At 38.5% G+C, this 21,736-nt stretch overlaps 1 protein-coding gene across 1 annotated transcript in view; it reads right to left on the minus strand.

Annotated features, from left to right (window-relative positions):
- The window catches only part of GLIPR1L2 (GLI pathogenesis-related 1 like 2), a 65,341-nt gene that overhangs the window by 30,172 nt on the left and 13,433 nt on the right, over window positions 1-21,736 (minus strand). The window contains 2 exon segments of the mRNA XM_006882591.1: window positions 2,590-2,693; window positions 12,496-12,741. Of these exon segments, the coding sequence (XP_006882653.1) occupies window positions 2,590-2,693; window positions 12,496-12,741 (350 nt within the window).

The following is a 21,736-nucleotide window of genomic DNA, read 5'->3' on the forward strand; positions in this document are numbered from 1 at the left end:
CTGGACTTCTGGTAGTTCTCTGCTGATGTGCTGTTCCAGTCGTTTTTGGATAATCTTCAGTAAAATCTTGCTTGCATGTGAAATCAATGAGATTGTTCTATAGTTTCCACACTCTGTTGGGTCACCTTTCTTTGGGATAGGAACATTAAGAAAACAAAAACCCTTACAAGTGGACCAGTAAGAAACCTAATGATACATGTACACTAATATCACGAAGTTGTCTATAATGTAATTTTCCTTGGTTCTACAATCAACACCCAAGGTAGTAGTAGTCAAGAAATCAAAAGGCATGATGTATTGTGAAAATAGTCTGTCAAGGTTTCCTTTAAAGTACTAAAGACCAAGGGTATCACTTTTAAAACTAAGGTACACTTGACCTAAACCATGGTATTTTCAATTGCTTTATGTACATTTGAAGGTTGGACAATGAATAAAAAAGAGTGGGAAAAAAATGTGACACCTCTGAATTGTGGTGTTGACAAAAAGAAAGAACAAACAAGTTTGTCTTCAAAGAGGTGTAGCCAAAGTGCTCCTTAGAAGGTAAGATTGTGAGCCTTTGTCTCACATACTTTGGGCATGTTGTCTTAGAAAAGGATCTCATTCTTGGAAAAGTAAAGAGTCAGCAAAGGAGGGGTAGATCCTCAAGAGACAGACTGAAACAGTGATGGAAACAACAGATTTAGGCACAGGGCAGATTGTGAGAATGATGCAAGACATATGGGTTGCTATGACTAAGATAGCTATCCACTGGACAACACCTAATAAAAGCAAAAATATATTATTATAAATGAAAATAGTATTAATTTATATGTTCACTTATTTGTAATTTGTCTATCAAGACTCAAAAATTAAGTGTGGCCTTTTTTTGTCCAGCTACTACAAAGAACAGAGCCTTGGACATACTGTACATAGTTGTTAATAAATAAATTGTTAATTAACAATAAATTGTTAATTAATAAATGAGAATTGGTTTCTCTGAGGACACTTCCTAGTTCTCCAGTTGAATTTTCAATACCAATCATTGCCAAATGTTGATCAAGTTGGCTTATGAATGAAATGTCATCTAATCTTGTGACATACTCGCAAAAATCTCTGCCACATATAAACCTATTCTTGCAGCTATGTGTCAATCCAAGTTGAGGGTCTTCTTCCCTTTCATTGACATTCACTGATGTTACTTTGCAGGAATTTGCTCCTCCTGATAATATCTCAAGCATGTGAGATAAAGTCTTCCCAACCATGCTCCTAAGGAACACTTTTGTTGCTGCTGTGTACCGTAAAGTCAGAACTGACCCATAGCTGACCCTCCAGCTGGCTTTCAGAGTTGGTAAATCACACTGGAGGAGATGGCCCATCTTTCTCTTGCAGCACAACTAGTGGATCCAAATGTTTTGTTTTGGCAGTACAACCCTTACCACTAAGGTAATAACTAGAGCTTTACTTTTTACAAGACATTTATTTGTTCTTTTGTTATATTCATTATTTTTTTACCAACACCACAACACAAAGGCATTGATATTTCTTCAGTGTGGCATCAGGATTAGAGGAAGACTCATCAACAATCTATGTTATGCAGATGACACAACCCTGCTTGCTGAAACTGAGGAGAACCTGAAGCACTTGCTAAAGAAGGTAAAGGACTGTAGCCTTTAATATAAATTGAATCTCAACATAAAAAAGACAAAGATTCTCACAACTGGGTCAATTGGCAGGACCATGGAGGAGGGATTGAGGTTATTAACAGTTACAGCTTGATTGGCTTCACAATCAACACTCTTGGCCCTAGCAGTTAGTAAATAAAAAAGCTGAAATGCATTAGGTAAATTTGCTGTCAGGGACCTTTCCAGAGTCCTGAGAAGCAACGATGTCAGTCTAAAGACTAAGGTATGCCTGCCTAGTCCAGGCCATGGTCTTTGGAATTATTTATTCTGCATCAGAGAGCTGGACAATGACTAAGGATAGAAGAATTGAAGCTTTTGAGTTGTGGTGCTGGAGAAGAGTCTTGAACATACCATGCACCACCAATAAAACAAGGAAGTTTACCTTAGAGAGGGTTAAAACAAGTTTCTCCTTGGAGGTTAGGATTTTGAAGCTCCATCTCACACTTTGGGCATGTGGACAGGAAGAACTAATCCTTGGAGAAGGACATCATGCTCAGAAGTGTGGAGGGAGAGTGCAGGAGAGGAAGACCCTGAATGAGATGGACTGATAAAGTAACTAGGGCAATGGGGGTAGGTGTGTCAGAGACTGGCTCAGGACATGGCAGGCTTCAGAGGGTTGCTATGAGTCCCAGGCAACTTGACAGCACTTAACAACAACCTTTCACAGTGTTTTACTATTTCAAAGTTAAGATGTCTTTGGAAGACAATAATTGTATAGCCTATAAATAAAATTAGAACTTCCCAAATTATGATTTATTACAGTATGAAAATTAAAGAAATGAGAGATACATTATTTTGTTTGATTTATATTAGGTTAACATTTCATTCTCCCATAGTTCATGAAGATATTTAGAAGAACTTACTAAAGTCAGAAAACTTAATTTTGACAAATTTCCACATGCTATTATATTAAATTATAATAACTTACCCTGGTGCATAGTTGCAAATAAAAACTGCAGCATGTTTAATATATCCAAGTCTTGGACATGGAGTAACAGCACAACCAACTTTATAAGAGTTGTCCCAGACAAGCTAAAATAAAATTTTCAATAAAAACATATTCTAAAATAATTAGTGTAGTACTTATAAACATTCCATTCACATATAATCTATAACCAAAGAATTAAATGAACATGAACTATTCTTCATTTAGATTTAAGTAGAGAATCATTATACTTCCTAGGGTAGTATTTCTAATACTATATTTAGAGTAATACTTTAAAAGAGTCAAACATTAGTATATTCTTGGAAAATCTATTTCTAAAATGCTGATCCAGCATAATTCTTCAGAATCTAAAGAAGATATACCTGTTAAGTTAGTTTTCAGTTTCTGATTGAATCTGGGAGTTCTGGATCAGAGGTAGGGAGGAAGAGGAAAAGGAGTGAAAAAAGAAAGCTTTGGAAGAAAGGAAATTATGCAATGATGAGAGAAAAAAACCCCAAACATTAATAGCTTATGAGGGAAGAAAAGAAAAAGGAGAGTAGAAAACAAACTATCGGCATTTATCTGTCCTTTTCTTGAAGATATTCCACTAGAAGATATAAAGAATCCTGGTGGTGAAGTGTTTAATGGGTTAGTTAGCTAATGAGAGAAATATGGGCAATGACCTCCCTGAAAGATTTGCAGATGCAGAAACTAGAAGTTGAACTTGAAGGTAGTAGATGCCTTTTTTATCAGCATTTGTTTTTTCATTTTGTTAAGACATTCCATTTATGATATAATAAAAGTCTGTACCTTTTTTATCAATTACTCTAGCTTTACTTATTTATTCAACATTTAAAGTGTTTTAAATTAATATAGTATTCTTTTCTCCTTTTTATAATTAACCATTTTGTTTTTTCATTTTATACTGATTTATTCTGGGGAGCAGGAGTGGCATCCACTTCCTAAACAACATGCCTCTGGACACTATAAACTTCGATAAATTTTTATAGTTATAGAAAGGCTTCAGGCCTTTTGTTCATAGGGTTGCTATGAATTGTACTCTATTCAATGGCAATCATCAACAACAATTGATTTATTTACAAAGTTTGAATACATAGCTTTTCACAAAAGATCCTTTCCATTTGCTTCACCCTATCCACCCACCGAATTGTGCAAACATATGATTTTAAAAGGTCTAAGAAGAGAGCTAGAAAAGAAAACAGATTTCAAACTGGAATAATGAAATAATGAAAGATAGTCCAAAAATAGCCTGGATGGCTATAATAATAATAATACTTTAAAAAGCACGTGTTTCTTTGTTAATGTCTTAGGAGAGAGAACATTTCTATTTTTTTATTACCTTTCTTGGTATTTTTTTCCTTGTTGTTGTTGTTATGTGCTGCTGAGTCACCTGCGACTCATAGTGACCCTATGTACAAGAGCCCTAAACCTTGCTCTGTCCTGTGTCAATCTCACTGTCTCTGACACACCCACCCCAATTACATCAGTGATGGAATCAATCCACTTCACAGAGGGTCTTCCCCTCCTGCGCTGTTCCTCCACTGTCCCAAGCATGACGTCCTTCTTCAAGGACTGGTCCCTTTTTGCAACATGTCCAAAGTATGTCAGACGAAGCCTCAGAATCCTTGACTCCAAGGGGCAGCGTGGTTTAACCGTCTCCAGGATGAACCTGTTTGTTTTCTTAGCAGTCCATGGACATTCAATACTCTCCTCCAGCATCACAGCTCAAAGGCATCACTTCTCCTTCTATCCTCCCCAATCATTGTCCTGCTCTCTGATGCATAGCATCTGTATCAGGAGCACCTTAGTTTCTAGAGACACCATTGCTCTTCAGTACTTTGGAGAGTTCTCTAACAGCAGACTTTCCCATCGCAATGTGTCTTTTAATTTCCTAGCTGCTGGTGCCAAGAGTGTTGACTGTGGAGCCAAGCAAGCTAAAGCTGTGAACAATCTCAATCTCTTCACCATCCATCCTGATGCTGCCAATCGGCCCAGTGGTAAGAATCTTTGTCTTCTTGATATTGAGCAACAATCCATAATGAAGGCTGCAGTCACTGACATTCTGCAGCAAGTGCTTCAGGCCCTCCTCAGTTTCAGCAAGCAGGGTTATGTCATCTGTATAAAGCAGATTGTTGATGAATCTTCCACAAAACCTGATGTCACATTTCTCCTCATACAGCCCATCCTCCCAGATAATCTGTTCTGCATATAGTTTGAAAAAGTATAGGACACATCCCTGGTGTACACCATTCCCAATTTTGAACCATGCAGTGTTTCCTTGCTTTGTTCTGACAACTGCCTCCTGGTCCAAGTATAGGTTTCACATTAGCACGATCAAGTGTTTTGGGATTCCCATTCTTCTCAGAGTTAGCTGTGGAAGGCCGTGTGCAGTCGCCATTACAAGATGGCGCTGATTTCCTGCTTCCTTTTGTTTGCCTTAATCACAAATAAGACCTTATTTGGTCACCGTGTCTTTATTGGTCAATGGCTTGATTTCACGTGGGGTTAATGGTCCAATGGAGGCATGATACGTGAAACTGATAGGCGGAGTACTAAGAGAGAGATATAAGCCGCGCCCTGGGAGGGTCCAAAAAGGAGCTCCATGTTTTTCTCCCTAACTGTAACTAACTCCTGAGTAAACCGCCGTGAGAAGGAATCACTGGTGTGTTGTGTCCTTATTCCTGCTGGACAGGCAAGGCGTGCAACAGTTAGCCACAGTTTATTATGATCCACACAGTCAAACACCTTCACATAATTAATGAAACACTTCTTTAAATAAATAAAATTTTTATTTTATACTGGTTTATGTACAAAGTTTGTATACATTGTTTTTCATACTGGCTATTTCTCATTTCCTTTAACCACTTCTCCCTCTCTAGTCATTGTGTGCTCCTATGATCAACCTAGTTAATCAGATAGATGAGACACAGTTAATCAGCTTACACTTGATTGATAACACAATTTAGAAATATCCAAACAGTTTACCCCAGTTTTCTAGTACATCACAAACACCCACCAGGATCTAACTTTGCCAAACTAAAGGCTCACTCCCAGTGAGGAACAGACAGAATTTTGAATAATAAGACCCACCCACCAGATCCTGTTTGCCCATGCAGAGGCTTCCCACTAGAGCTGATTGTAAATGAGAACTCACTCTGCATTTCTTAAGATGAAAGAACTGAAAAACAAATTTAGGCCTCATGTCACAATGTTGAAAATTGCTTTGGGCAATGTATTGAATGATCCAGAACACATCAAAAGAAACTGGAGGTAATACACAGAGTCACTGTACCAGAAAGAACTGATTGATTTTGAAAAATTTCAGCGAGTACCTTATAAGCAGGAGCTGATAGTAATGAAAGAGGAAGTGGAAGTTGCATTGAAGACACTGGCAAAAAAATATGGCCCCAGGAATCAATGAGATACCAATTGGCTTCTTTCATTTAACAGATAATCTTGGGTGCACTCACCAGTCTATGCCAGGAAATTTGGAGGACAGTTTTCCAGTCAATGGACTGGAAGAGTTCCATATTTGTCCCTATTCCCAAGAAGGGTGATCCAACCAAATGTGGAAATTATCGAACAATATCATTGATATCACATGCTAGCAAAATACTGCTGAAGAACATTAAAAAATGCCTGGAATAGTACCTAGAGAGGGAACTGCCAGAAGTTCAAGCAGGATTTAGAAGAGGCTGGGGCACAAGGAATATCATTGCTGATGTCAGATGAATCCTGGCTATACATAAAGAATACCAGAAGAATGTCTATTTGTGCTTTATTCAGTATGCAAAGGCATTTGACTATGCAGATCATAACAAGTTGTGGCTGACATTGAAAAAAATGGGAATCCCAGAGCACTGGACTGTGTTCATGAGGAACCTATAGCTGGAGCAGGAGGCTGTTGTGAGAATGGAGCTGGCAAGCACTGCATGGTCTGGAATTGGGAAGGGAGTGTGTCAGGGATGTAGTCTATCCCCACACCTATTCAATCTATATGCTGAGGAAATTATCCAAAAAGCTGGACTCTATGAAGAGGAGTGAGGCATCAGGATTGGAGGGAGACTCAACAATAACCTGAGTTATGCTGATGACACAACGTTGCTTACAGAAAATCAAGGAACGCAGCCTTTGGTATGGATTGCATCTCATTATGAAGAAAACAAAGATTCTTACCACTGGACCAATAAGCAGTGCCATGATGGATAAAGAGGAGATTGAAACTGTCAACAGCTTCATCTTGCTTGGATCCACAACTAACACCCTTAGTATGAGAAGTCAGGAAATAAGGAGATGCATTGCAATGGGAAAATCTGCAGTTAGTGACTTTTCCAAATTATTGAGTAGTGATGTCAGTTTAAGGATTAACGTACGTCTGTTCAGGGCATAGTCTTTCCAATTACTAGCTATGCATCTGAGACCTGGACAATGAATAAGGATGACAGAAGAAGAATTAAGGCCTTTGAGCTGTAGTGTTGAAAAAGAGCACTGAACATTCCAAGGACAGCCAAGAAAATGAATAGATAGGTCTTGGAGAGGTTGCAGCCAGAGTGCTCTACGGAGGCAAGAATAATGAGGCTTTACCTCAAGTACTTTGGACATATTGCTAGGAGGAGCTGTTGCTTGGAGAGGGACATGATGTTGGGAAGTGTGGAGGGTCGGCGAAGGAGAGGAAGACCCTCAAGCAGGTTGATTAACAAGGTGACTGCTTCAATAGGCTCTTGTGTGTTAGGCAGTGTGAGGATGGCTATATTCAGGATAGGACTATTTTCACATCTTTTGTTCACAGGGTTGCTATGAGTCATACTCAACACCCTATCCCCACCCCACCCCTGCCCATCCTCACCCCTCTGCTCTCCCTCACCCCCTTCCATTGGATCTTTGTACACGTTCTACAATAATTGTCTTACACAGTGTTTGTCCTTATGGGGCTGAGTTAGTTCAATTAGCATAATGCTCTCAAGTCTTTCCTAAGTTAGGTTATAAGTTACAAAATCATTTCTTCTGCATGCTGCATATTCCATCAAGTGAACGTACCAAAATTTTTCAATCCGATCCATTTGATTGTGGTTTAACATTTGGGCTTTTCCATGTTCTTGTGATGGTGAATAGTGTTGCTATGAACACTGGTGTACAAGTCTCCATTTATGCCTCTGTTCTCATTTTCTCAGGGTATATTCCAAACAGTGGAATAGTTGGGTTATATGGAATATCTATGTTCAGCTTTCTGAGGAAACACTAAACTGCCTTCTAGAGTGGCTGTACCAAAATCCCTCCAGCAGTGTATAAGTGTTCCTATCTCTCCATATCCTTTCCAACATTAATAACTCGCTGTCTTGTTAAACTTTGCCACTGCTACTGAAGTGAGGTGGTACTTCATTGTGGTTTTGACTTGCATCTCTCCAATTAGCAGTGATTTTGAGCATTTCTTCATGTGTCTATTGGTCATCTGAATATCTTCCTCTGTGAAGTCTTTCCATGTCTTTTGCCCATTTTGTAATTATCAGTCTTTTTCTTGTGGAGGCCCTGTAGGATTCTGTAAACTTACGTTATGAGACAATTGTCTGAAATAGTATTTCCAAATGTTTTTTCCAGTCAGTAGGATTTCTTTTTGCTCTTCTGGAAAATAATTTTGATGCACAAAAGGGATTGAATCTTTAGAATATCCTATTGTCTGCATATAAATGTAATTACATGACTCAATGGTTTTATGTGTGATTTATAAGAGAAATAGATTAATGTATTAAAAGAATATAGACTATCTATAGGGTTGATATCATCTTTTTCTTTGGTAATGGGAAAAATATGGATCTCTTCTAGTCAAATGGCTAGATAGTCTTCCTGATTTCGTGGCACAGTCTGTTGAGCATATCAAGGGCTGCCATAGTCATCTTTCAATATTGCAACTAAAAACTCAAATTTGGGTTTTGGCTCTTTCTGCTTGATAAATGATGAGAGAGGTTTCCATTTTTATTTTCTGACTCGAGTTCAGTACATCAGCAAAGAAGTATTAGAAGTTCAAGCTGGATTTGGAGGAGACTGTGACATCAGCGATATCATTGCTTATGCCATATGGATCTTGGCTGAAAGCAGAGAATAGCAGAAGGATATCTATTTTTGTTTTATTGATTATGCAAAGGCTTTGATTATGTGTACAACAAATTATGGCTAACATTGAGAAAAATGGGAATCTCAGAACACTTAATCGTGCTTATGTGAAACTTACACCTACACTAAGAAGTTATTGTCTTAACAGCACAAAAGAACAGTGCATGGTTTAAAATCAAGAAAAGTATGGGTTTCAATGATATATCCTTTCTTTATACCTATCAAATCTGAATAAATAATTTGGGAAGTAGCACTTTATAAGGAAAATGTGGTATCAAGACTGGGGAAGACTCTTTAACAACATGAGAGTGAAGACCTGAAGTGCTTACAGCAGATCAAAGACTATACCCTTCAATATGATTTACATCTCAAAATCAAGAAAATGAAAATAGATACCACTGGAAAAATAGGCAATATAATATTAGAAGGATAAAGGAATGAAATTGTCAACAATTTCATTCTACTTGGCTCCACAAAATACCCTTGGTAGCAGTGTTGTTTTTGTTGTTTTTAAGTGCCATCAGGTCATAGGAGACTCAGCGACCTTATGTATAAAAGACCTGGACACCTGCGTAACTTTAGTCCTTTCTGCAGACTCATAAGGTTTCCAGAGGCAAGCAATTTCGGAAGTGGATGCCACTCCTGCTTCCAAGCTTGTTTCAACCAGGGAGAACCACCTAACACTGTCCACTGTGGGTAACGATTCTCACATTTGACACATCAGTGTCACAGTATTCAGCTTACCAGTTGTTGTTGTTATGTGCTGTCGAGTCACTTGCGACTCATAACAACCCTATGTACAACAGCCCTAAACTCTGCTCTGTCCTGCACCAATCGCACTGTCTCCGATATACTCATCCCAATTACCTTAGTCACTGAATCAGTCCACCTCATAGAGGGCCTTCCCCTCCTTCACTGTCCCTCCACCCTCCCAAGCATGTTGTCCTTCTCCAAGGACAGGTCCCTCCTTACAACATGTCCAAAGTATGTCAGACAAAGCCTCAGAATCCTTGCCTTCAAGGAGAATACCAGTTTAACCCTCTCCAGGATGAATCTGTTTGTTTTCCTAGCAGTCCATGGTATTCTCAGTACTCTTCTCCAGGACCAAAGGTCAAAGGCATCAATTATCCTTCTATCCTCCCTAGTCAGCTTACCAGTAGTCAAGAATTAAAAAAAAAAATAAAATAACAAAAACAAAAAATGTGTTAGATTGGGACAATCTGCTGACAAGGATCTCTCCAAATTTCTACACAGTATAATAGTTTAAAGACCTAACCCAATCCATGCTCTTTTCAATTACTTCTATGCATCTGAAAGTTATACAATATTTAGGATGATAGAAGAAGAATCCATACCTTTAAGCTGTGGTGCTGGAGAAGGATACTGATTATTTTACGGAAGATCAAAAGAGCTAACAAATATAACTTGGAGGAAGTACAACCAGAGTGATCCTTGGAAACAAGGATGGTGAAACTTCATCTCACATACTTTGAGCATGTCAGTTTCTGGAAAAATATATCACGTTTGGAAAGACAGAGGCTTAGTAAAAAAGAGGAAAACCCCCAACAAGATGAATTGACACAATGACTATAACAATGGGTTCAAGCATATCAGGGATGAAAAAGATGTCATAGGTCAGGGCAGAGTACAAATCTGCTGTTCACAGGGTTGCTATCAGTCATAGTTAAATTGATGGCCCAAAAAGCAAAATAATAGTTGATGTCAAATCAACAGGAATAATAGTCATATACTGGGAACAAGAAAATCTAGGTCACTATACAGCACATGAGAGGAAGAAACCAGGTGAGATGGAGTGATACAGTAACTGGGACAATGGGGGTGGTGTGTCCACTTAGTGTGTACACACTTAGTGGTGTGTAGACTTAGTGAGACTGACTCGGGACAGGGCAGGGTCCAGAACTGCTGTATATACAGTCACTTTGGGTCTTGACTTGATGGCACATAACAACAACAACATAATGGAACAGAATTAGCTGTAAAAAATAAAAGTATGTGAAGGATGTGGTTAGCTTTAAAATCATAGAGAGGATACTACCTTTGATATAAATGTTAGACTACTATAACTTACTAGGAAGGAAAAAGAGCTGACTTCCAAAATTTTAAAACATGATTCATTTCAAGAAACAAAACCCCATTAATTTAATATGAGCAAATGATACTTCTACATAAATTAGCATACCTGAGTTTATAGATTGGAAATTAACTATCCTTAAAAGTTGGAAGTTCGTGCAATAACTTCTTTATTTCGTCTGCATTTATTAAAGACCTAAACATGTTATGTTGTATTGAGAACATATAGATAAGAAGACCAAGTTCCTGCCCTTAGAGCATTAGATTGTCATCTTGTTGTTGATAGCCATCGAGCACGACTCATAGTGACCCTATGAACAAAAGGTCTAAAGTCTTTCTATAACTATTGACATTTATTAAAATTCATAGAGTTTCAAGAAGCATGTTGTTTAGGAAGTAGATGCCACTCCTGCTCATAGGGTTTCCAAGCAAATAAATCTTTATGGAAGCCAACTGACACATCTTTCTCACAATGAGCAGTTGATGGACTTCAATCACCAAACTTTATACTTGTAACATGTAATGTAAAGGTGATGGTTCAAGCATTTTAACCTCTGTATCTCCGGGATTTCTCCTATAGAGATTGTCGTTGGTGTTAAGAGTCATTGAGTCATAGATGACTTATAGCGACCCTATGAATGAAACACCTGAACACTTGTATAAATTTCATAGTTTTCCAAGTTCATAGGGTTTCTGGAGGCAGCTATTTCAGAAGTGGATACCACTTTTGTTTCCAAGCTTGTTTTAATCGGGGAGCTCCACCGAGCACTGTCCACAATGAGTAACCATTATTACATTTGACAGATCAGCATCACAGTGCTCAGCACCACAGCAACCACAAGTTACCTCTGTACAACAAATGCACAGAGCAGGGTTACATCACTTAGAAAAATGTTTGACCAAAAACAATTAAAACTAGGCCCGAGGGCCACAGATTAAAATCACCCACCTTTGACTTGGTAGCATAACTTTCTATCCACCAGACCCACAGAGCTCTCTCTATGTTGGTTGTGTTAAGTGCCATCGAGTGGTAGACGACTCATAGTGACCCTACGAAAGACCTGAACACTTGTATAACTTTCATCATTTCTACAAGGTCATAGGGTTTTCCAGAGGTGAACTATTTTGGAAGTGGATGCCACTCTTGCTTCCAAGCTTGTTTTAATCGGGGGGATCCTCCAAATAATGTCTACCATGAGTAACCATTATTCATTTGACACATCAGTGTCACAATGTTTAGCATCACAGTAACCATGAATTACCTCTGTACAGCAAATGGACAGAACAGTGCTATCCCACTGAGAAAAATGTCTGACCAAAACCAATTAGAACCAGGCCTGAGGGCTGAAATGTGTTTTTTAAAAAGAGGCTGAATACGATCAACTCACAAGCAATGGCCAGTAAACATTGCATCAAAATTCTTGCCAGAAACAGAGATCAAACCTCTACACAGTCAGGCTGCTTCAGAATACTCAGCACTTGGATTCCAGACATAGAGATTAAGTTTACTATATTTCAAAGAATGTCTTAATGATGTGGTTTATATAACAGACAGAATTATTGGTAGTTTGAAGATCATTCTATTACAAGCAAACATTTTACCAATTAAGTTTAATTATATATTTTAAATATAATCAACAAAAATAGAATATTAGTGACTATTTAATTAACAATATAAAAATTAAATACCTGTAAATAATGAGAACAGACAGTAATGCAACTATCATTTTCATAATGATAGTTTCTCTTTTCTGCAAACCAACTTCTGATAGCAACAGTTGCAGTGAATTCATTTTCTGGGCCAACCCAGATATTTTCACCAATACCATTATACTTAGGATGGGCCATATGTAGATCTCTCAAATAAACATTAGTTGACTGCAAACATCTTTTCCCCCATGCTCTAGCAGTCCGTGACAAAGCTACATCCCATGTCTGAAAGAAATGCAAAAAGCAAAGAAATAAAATAATAAACATAATAATAAATTCTGTGCTCTTAATTATGCTCCTTGAGGTTTCATAGATTTGAGAAACACAGAATTCTAACTTTGTATTTTTCAGTCTTGTTTATGAAATTTCTACAAGGAAAATCTTTAGATATAGCCATAAAAATAACATTTCTGAGGCAAAAAACCATGAAAATATTTTATAATTGTTGTTGCTAAGTACTGATCTGAGTTCTGTCCTATCCTATACCATCCTCATCATGTCCAGTATACTTGAGCCTAATGCTGAACTCAGTGTGTCAATCCATCTCAGTGAGAGTCTTCCTCTCCTTTGCTAAACCTCTACTTTTCTAAGCATAATGTATGTAAAGTATGTAAGACAAAGCTTATCTCTCCTTCTTTCTACAGCACTCTGGCTGGCTGCACAGTCTGAGTTGTGGTATTCGAGAAGAGTACTGAATATCGTATGGATTGTCAAAAGAACAAATGATAAGTCTTAGAGATTTTATAATTGGTGTATCTAAATATTCCTCAAACTGACATCATTACTCCTCAATAATTTGGAGAGATCCCAAACTGCAGATTTTCCCAGTGCAATGCATCTCCTTATTTTTTGACTGCTGGTAACAAGGGTGTTAATTGTGGATCCAAGTAAGATGAAGCTGTTGACTGTTTCAATCTCCTCTCCACCGGTCATGATGTTACCTATCGGTCCTGTGGTAATTACTGAGGAGTAATGATGTCAGTTTGAGGACTAAGGTGCATCTGATTCTGGCCATAGACTTTTCAATCACTTGCTATGCATCTGAGAGCTGGAAAATGAATAAGGATAACAAAAAAGGAATTGATGCCTTGAGCTGTGGTTGGAGAACAGCACTGAACATCCCATGGATGCCTAAGAGAACAAACAGATATGTATTGGAGAGGGTACAGTTGAAGTATTCTTTGGAGGCAAGAATGATAAGGCTTTGCCTCACATGCTTAGGCTTGTTGCTAGGAGGGGCTAATTCTTTGGAGAGGGACAAGATGCTCAGAAGGGTGGAAGGTTGCAAAGGAGTGGAAGACCCTCAACCAGGTGGACTGACACTCTGACTGTAGCAATAGGCTCTTGAGTGTCAGGAAATATGAGGATAGCACAGGATATAACAGGGTTCAGATCTTTTGTTCACAGAGTTGTTTTGAGTCACACTCCATTCGATGGCACCTAACAACAACATAAATAATTCAAATGTTAGATGGTATGTTGTGTTGTTGTTAAGTGCTTTCGAGTCACAGGCGACTCATAGCGACCCTATGAAGGAGAGTCCTCGATGCTTGGGTGCCTTTCATCCTCTCTCCAGGTTCATAGGGTTTCTGGAGGCAAGCGATTATGGATGCCACTCCTTCCAAGCTGCTATGAGTTAGTTTAAAATTCTTATGTGTAGTCAATTTGTTAAAGATAAGCAGTGCTTTTTTTTCCTTTTAAGTGTTTCACATAATTTTTTTTTTACTTGACTGAAAGTTTAGAAATGATATTGGTTCTTTTTCAATCATACACATACATTTTTATAACATTAATTACAATTGATTAATTTATTTAATTATAATATCAAATCCCTACTGCAAGTATGTTGTGCTGTGTTCCACTGAGTTGGAACCAATCCATAGCTGACCCTCTGGTGAGTTTTCAAGGCACTTTAATCCATTGCATTTTTACTCTACTCAGTCATTGCCATTAAATTGAAAACAAATTATAGCTGACCCTCTATTGGGTTTCTGAGACAGTAAATCACATGGGAGGAGATTGCCCTTCCCCCTCTCACAGAGCTGCTGGTGGTTAGCAGCTGAACTCTTAAGGATCAGGATACTAGAGCTCTCTAGTTAAACTCCATAGAGAACAAACTCATGTGTTTTGGAAGAAGTGCAATTAGGATGATTCTTAAAGGAAAATTCTTAAAGGAAATCTCACCTCCCATACTTTACACATATCAGGAGGGGCCAATCCTTTGGAAAATATATCATATACTTGGAAAAGTAGAAGGCCAATAAGGGAGAGGAAGATGTATAGATGAAATGACTGCACCAGTGGCCTTAAATACAGCACGGAGTGAGGAAGGAGCAGAATTGGATGAGTTTTAATCTGTTGTGCACTGAGGTGCTAAGAGCAGGACTCAGCTCAATAGCATCTAACAACAACTATGCCCACTAGTAAGATCTTTAAAATGGGATCTTTGTAGGATATATTTTAAAAGCAATTAAAAAACTAGATTTGCATGTAGCAATATGAATAAATTTCACGTGCATACACCATTGAAATATGCTCAAGAGAAACCTATCCATAGACCAAAAAGCTGCTCTCAGAACAGAACAAGGGGCATCATATGAGTTAAAATCAGGGAAGGTGTATGTCAGCTTTTTCCATACTTAGTCATCTCTCTGCTGAGCAAATAATTCAAGATGTTGGACTACATGAAGAAGAACGCGGCATCAGGTTTGGAGGAAGACTTGAAAACCTGTCTTATGCAGGTGGCACAACCTTGCTTTCACAAAGAGAATTTGAAGCACTTGCTTCAGAAAGTCAAAGACTGCAGTCTTCAATACACATTACATCTCAACATCAAGAAAACCAAAGTCCTCACTCCTCGACTAACATGATAGATAGATAGATAGATAGATAGATAGATAGATAGATAGATAGATAGATAGATAGATATAGATAGATAGAAAAAAACACCCTGAAGTTGTCAAGAACTCAGTTTTATTTGGATTCACAATCAACACTCCTGGTAGCACCAGCCATGAATCAAAAGAAATACTGCACTAGGCTGATGTACTCTCAAGTACCTCTTAAAGTGTTAAAGAGCAAGGATGTCAGTTAAAGATTAGGGTGCATTTGATCTAAACCATGATATTTTCAGTTGCTTCCTATGAATCTGAATGATGTACAATTAATAAGGATGGCAAAAGAATTGATTGATGCCTTTGGATTGTGGTGTTGGAGAAGAGTTCTGAAGTTCTGAATATTCTATGGACTGCCAAAAGAATAAATATGTCTGTTTTGGAGGAAGTGCAATGAGTGTGCTCCTTACAGGCAAATATGGTGAAATTTCATCTCACCTACCTTGGACATATTATCAGGCAAGACTAGTTCTTCAAAAAAGATATCATGGTGGGAAAGGTGAAAAGTAGGCAAAAAAAAAGAAGACCCTAAGGGAGAATGATTAACTCAGCAACTGTAACAATGTGTTTGAGCATATCAGAGATTTTGAGAATGGCGAAGGATAGCACAGGGTTTGGATCTGTTAATGATAGGTTTGCTGTAATTCGTGGCCAACTCAAAGGTACCTAACAACGAACACAACAACAACAGCAAAGTTGTGAATTAAAACAACCACCACAACAAAACACTAAAAGACTGTTGTCTGCTATATGATCCTATTTATAGACTAGAAAAAAAAATCAAAAGCAGCAGCATTATTTTTTGTGTGGATAACTATATTTGTTAGATACAAAAGTTTTAAAAATGGACTGGAGTAATCCATTTGAAATTCATAAAAGTTTTTGCTTCTAGGATTGGAGAGGAGAGAATGGGACTGAGACAGTTACTAAATCAGATGTTAACTTTAAGTGCAATGTTAAAAATGAAAAAAGATCAGCAATATTAAAATGTTATGATAAAGTTGTATGCCATTTGATAGTACATCAGAAGAACTCAAGTACAAATTAAGGGTCCTAAAGTAAGACAAGGGAGCTCTGGTGGCCTAGTGGTAAGAAGTTGTGCTGCAATTGCAAAGGCACACAATTCAAATCCACCTGCTACTCGGCAGGAGAAATATGGGTAACCTTTTTCCATATAATTTATTGCTTCTGAAAACCTGCTGGATTGTCAGCTATTGGTCGGTTCCAACTCGACAATACTCACAAGAACAAAGCAGGACTACCTCATTAAATTAGGAGTAGAATTCATGTATGCATATTCATTCATGTTTTTATTACAGTATTATCCACAATAGCAAAGAGACAGAAACAACCCAAGTGACTGTCAGCAAACAAATGAATGGATTGGAAAAACTGAGGCACATTCACAATGGAATATTATGCAGTACTAAAAAACAATGAACTTTTAAATCACTAGACAACTTAGATGGTCTAGAAGACATGCTAAGTAAAATAAATCAGTTACAAAAGAATAAATATTACATAAGACCACTGTTATAAAAAGAGCACGAAATGTTCAACAATGCTAAAAAATTATTTTTTAAAAAGGATGGATATGGGGCAGGAAAGAGCAGTAAAGAAAGGAAAGATAATGAACACTACACTGGAACAGAAGGGAAGGAGTTTTTTAAAGGAATGGATGATTAGAAATCATATGTATGACAATGCTTTACAAAGTGAATCGAGTTAGGGAGAAGGAGAAAAATGTGTATTAGTGGATGAATGAAAACTCATTCTTTCTGTAAACTGTCACTAAAATCACAATCAAGAAGAAAGAAGTTGGTGAGAAAATAAGGGCCTAAAACTTACTTCTGAAATGACACAGAAAAACAGAATACAGAGATTGAATAAGCGGCAGAAAATAAGATTTAAGGAAGAGATGGGGAAAGTTCAACATAAATCTAATAGGAATCAAAGAAGAGGCTTTTAGAGATGATGTTCCTCTGAAACAGTGCCTAAGAACTTTAGTTATCAGTACATGTAAATACAGACTAAAGAACAGGCTCTGAATTGTTGTTAGGTGCCATCAAGTCAAGTAACCCTATAAACAGCCATACTGAACTCTGTCTTAACCAGTGCCATCCTCATAATTTCTGATACACTAGAGCCCACTGCTGAAGTCACCATATCAATCCATCTCATTAGAGGTCTTCCATTTCTTTTCTCATGCTCCATCTTTCCTAGCATGATGCCCCTCTCCAAGGAATAGCCTTGCCTAGCTAAATGTCCAAAGCATTAACGATGAAGCTTCACCATCTTTGCATTTCAAAAGTACTGTGGCTGCACTCCTTCCAAGATATATCTGTTTTCCCTTTTGGCAGTCCATGGGATATTCAGTACTTTTCCCCAGCACAACTCCAAGGCATCAATTCTTCTCTCAATCTTACTCATTGTCCAGCTCTCTGATGCATAGCAGGTGACTAAGAAGACCATGAATCAGGATCACCTTAGTCTTTAAATTGACATCATTGCTTGTTAGCATTTTGGAGAGGTTCCTGATAGTGGAAACAATGCAATATATCTCTTCATCTCCTGACCACTGGTACTAAGGGTATTGATTGTTGATCCAAGCAAGATTAAACCACTGACAACTTTAGTACTTTATCATATAATGTTGTCTGTTGGTCCTGTGGTGAGGACTTTGTTTTTTTCTTGATGTTGAGATGTAATACATACCTAACACTGTAGTCCCTGATCTTCTGCAAGAAGTGCTTCAAATCCTCCTCAGTTTCAGCAAGCAAAGTTGTGACATCTGCATTGCTCAAGTTGTTGATGAGTCTTTCTCCAATCCTGATGCCACATTTTTCTTCACAGAGTCTGGCTTCACATATTATTTATTCAGCATACAGATTGAATAGGTATGGATAACGGACACAACTGTAACACACACACCTTCCTGATTTTAAACCATGCAATGTTCTTTTGCTCTGTTCAGACAAAAGTTTCTTGATCTAGGTATAGATTTTCTGTTAGCACAATTAAGTGTTCTGGGATTCCCATTATTCTCAGTGTTAGCCATAATGTTTTAGGTTTCATATAGTCAAATGACTTTGCATAGGAAATAAAGCACAAATAGATATTCTTGTATTCTCTGCTTTCATCCAGTATCCATTTGACATCAGAAATCATATTCCTGGTACCGTGGCCTCTTCTCAACTCGGCTTGCACTTCTATTAGTTTCCTGTCAATGCACTATTTCAACCATTTTTTTATGATCTTCAATATTTTGCTTGCATAGATATGATATGCAACAATTTTCACATTCTGTTGGATCGTCTTTTTTCTTTTTTTTTTAACAAATATGGATCTCTTCCAGTCCATTGCCCAGGTAGCTCTCTTCTAAATTTCCTGGCATAAACTGGAGAGCAAATCCCGGGCTGCATCTGTTAGATGAAACCTGGCAGCTGGTATTCCATCAGTTCTTGGGGCCTTATGTTTTTTGCTAATGCCTTCAATGGAGGTTGAACTTTGTCCTTCATTACCACTGGCTCTTGTTCATATGGTTGTTGATGTTGTTGTTATGTGCCGTCGAGTCGTTTCCGACTCATAGCGACCCTATGCACAACAGCCCTAAACCCTGCTCTATCCTGTGCCAACCGCACCGCCTCTGACACACCCATCCCTATTACCCCAGTCACTGAATCAATCCATCTCATAGGGGGTCTTCCCCTCCTGCGTTGTCCCTCAACCCTCCCAAGCATGATGTCTCCAAGGACCCGTCCCTCCTGGCAACATGTCCAAAGTATGTCAGACGAAGCCCCAGAATCCTTGCCTCCAAGGAGTAGCTCGGTTTAATCCTCTCCAAGACAAATCCGTTTGTTCTCCTGGCAGTCCAGGGTACATTCAGTACCCTTCTCCAGCACCACAGCTCAAAAGCATCCACTCTCCTTCTGTCCTCCCTAGTCATTGTCCAACTCTCTGATGCATAACAAGCGATTGCAAAGACCATGGCCTGTATCAGGTGCACCTTAGTTTCCAGAGAGACACTGTTGTTCCTGAGTACCTTTGAGAGGTCCCTAACAGCAGCCTTTCCCATCGCGATACGCTTTTTGATTTCCTGACTGCTGGTGCCGAGAGTGTTGACTGTGGAGCCGAGCAAACTGAAGCTGTGAACAATCTCAATCTCTTCGTCATCCATCCTGACGCTGCCAATTGGTCCAGTGGTGAGAATCTTTGTCTTCTTGACATTGAGCCTCAGTCCATACTGAAGGCTGCAGTCCTTGACCCTTCGCAGCAAGTGCATGAGGTCCTCCTCAGTTTCAGCAAGCAAGGCTGTGTCATCTGCATAACGGAGATTGTTAATAGACCTTCCACCAATCCTGATGCCGCAATTCTCCTCATAGAGCCCAGCCTCTCGGATAATCTGCTCTGCATACGTGTTGAAAAGGTAAGAAGACAGGATGCATCCCTGGCGTACACCCTTCCCAATTTTGAACCATGCAGTGTTACCCTGCTCTGTTGTGACTACTGCCTCTTGGTCCTTTTGGAAATTTTTCAGTGTCAACTACTTTTTTTGTATAGCAATTCTGTGTATTCCTTATTCCTTCCATCTCCTTCAGATGCTTCCTGTATCATTCAAGATTGTGCCGGTAGTATTTCTCAGTATTTAAACTGGAAGCTTGAATTTTTCACCTTGAGAAATACTGAGCTAGTTCTCTTTTTTCCTGACCCCAGCTCTTTGCACATATCATTATAATATTTTATCTCCTCGAGCTGCCCTTTGAAAGCTGTTCAGCTCTTTTACTTCAGCATCTCTTCTTTTTGGTTTCCTTCTTGACACTCTAATGTAATTTTCATAATCTCTTCTGATATCCAGTTTGTTTTATTTTTCTTTCTTTTCATTCTTTGTTATGACCTTTTGCTCTCCTCATGGTTAATATCTTTGATGTCCTCCCATAATTCCTCTAGATCATCAGTGTTCAATGCCTCAAACCTGTTTTTGAGATGATTCTTAAATTCTATTGAAATAGACTGAATATTGCATTTTGTATTCTGTGGACTTCTTTTAATTTTCTTTAGCATCAATTTAAACTTACACATGAGTAATTGCTAGTCTGCTCCACAACTGGCACTTGGTCTGGTTTTGACAGTGCTTTTCCGATAATTCTTTCTATAAATAGAGTCAATTTGATTCTCGTGCAGTCAATTAGGTGAGGTTCATGTGTAAAGCTGCCTTTAATATTTTTTAAAAGGTATTTGCAATGAAGAAATCATTGAGCACACAAAATTTGATCATTTTATCTCCGGCCTCATTTCTGTCACCAAGTCCATACTTTCCAACTACTATTCCTTCCTCATTGTTTCCAAATTTGAGTTCCAGTCACCAATCATTATTAATACACACTGATTGCTGTTTGGTCAATTATGGACTGCAAAATTTGGTAGAAACTCTCAATCTCCTTTTTGTCTTTAGTTGTTGGTGTACCTATTTGAATTATAATAATATTAACAGGCTTTCCTAGTATGTGTATGGATGGTATCCTATCACTCATAGTACTGTACTTCAGGATGGATCTTGCAATTGCATTTTTAACTATAAAAGCAACACCTTCTTCCTCATATTTTTTCATTCCCAGCATAGTTGATCATGTGATTGATTCAAAGTGGTCCATGCTTATCTATCTCAGTTCACTGATGACTAGAAAGTCAATCTTCATGTGTTCCACTGCATTTTTTTACAACTTCTTGCTGGGGCAGCTGAGGGTTCTGTCCGTTTGAGCAGAGGCCCATGGCCAACAAGGAGGGCAGGCCAGGGCCCACAAGGAACCAATACCACAGATTCAGCTGTGCCACTATCTGTGCCAGTACCCTCATCCAGGACCTCATCTTGCTGTGTCTACAAGGTGTCCTCTGCCATAATCTTTGTATGCCTGGCTATATTATGGTTTGCTTTTAGAGGTACATCTCCTGTCTGTTAGATTGGTTATTGGAAAGTGATTTGCAACATTTGCCAATTAATTTATACCTAAGATGTACAAAGGCTTGAGTATTATTTTTGTCCTTATCCGTACAGTACTTGTTAGTCTACTGCATTGGTGTACCTTGTGGGATGCTGTAATGTTGGAATCTGTGCCACCAGTGCCTCAGGTACCAGGAGGGTCACCCAGGGTGGAAAGGTTGCAACAGAGCTCCTAGATTAAGATGTTGTTGTTGTTGTTATGTGCCGTCGAGTCGTTTCCGACTCATAGCGACCCTATGCACAACAGCTCTAAACCCTGCTCTATCCTGCGCCAACTGCACCGCCTCTGACACACCCATCCCGATTACCCCAGTCACCGAATCAATCC

The sequence above is a fragment of the Elephantulus edwardii genome, unplaced genomic scaffold (assembly GCF_000299155.1).
Source record: "Elephantulus edwardii isolate Elephantulus edwardi_28Jun2011 unplaced genomic scaffold, EleEdw1.0 scaffold00021, whole genome shotgun sequence".
Classification (NCBI taxonomy): Eukaryota; Metazoa; Chordata; class Mammalia; order Macroscelidea; family Macroscelididae; genus Elephantulus; species Elephantulus edwardii.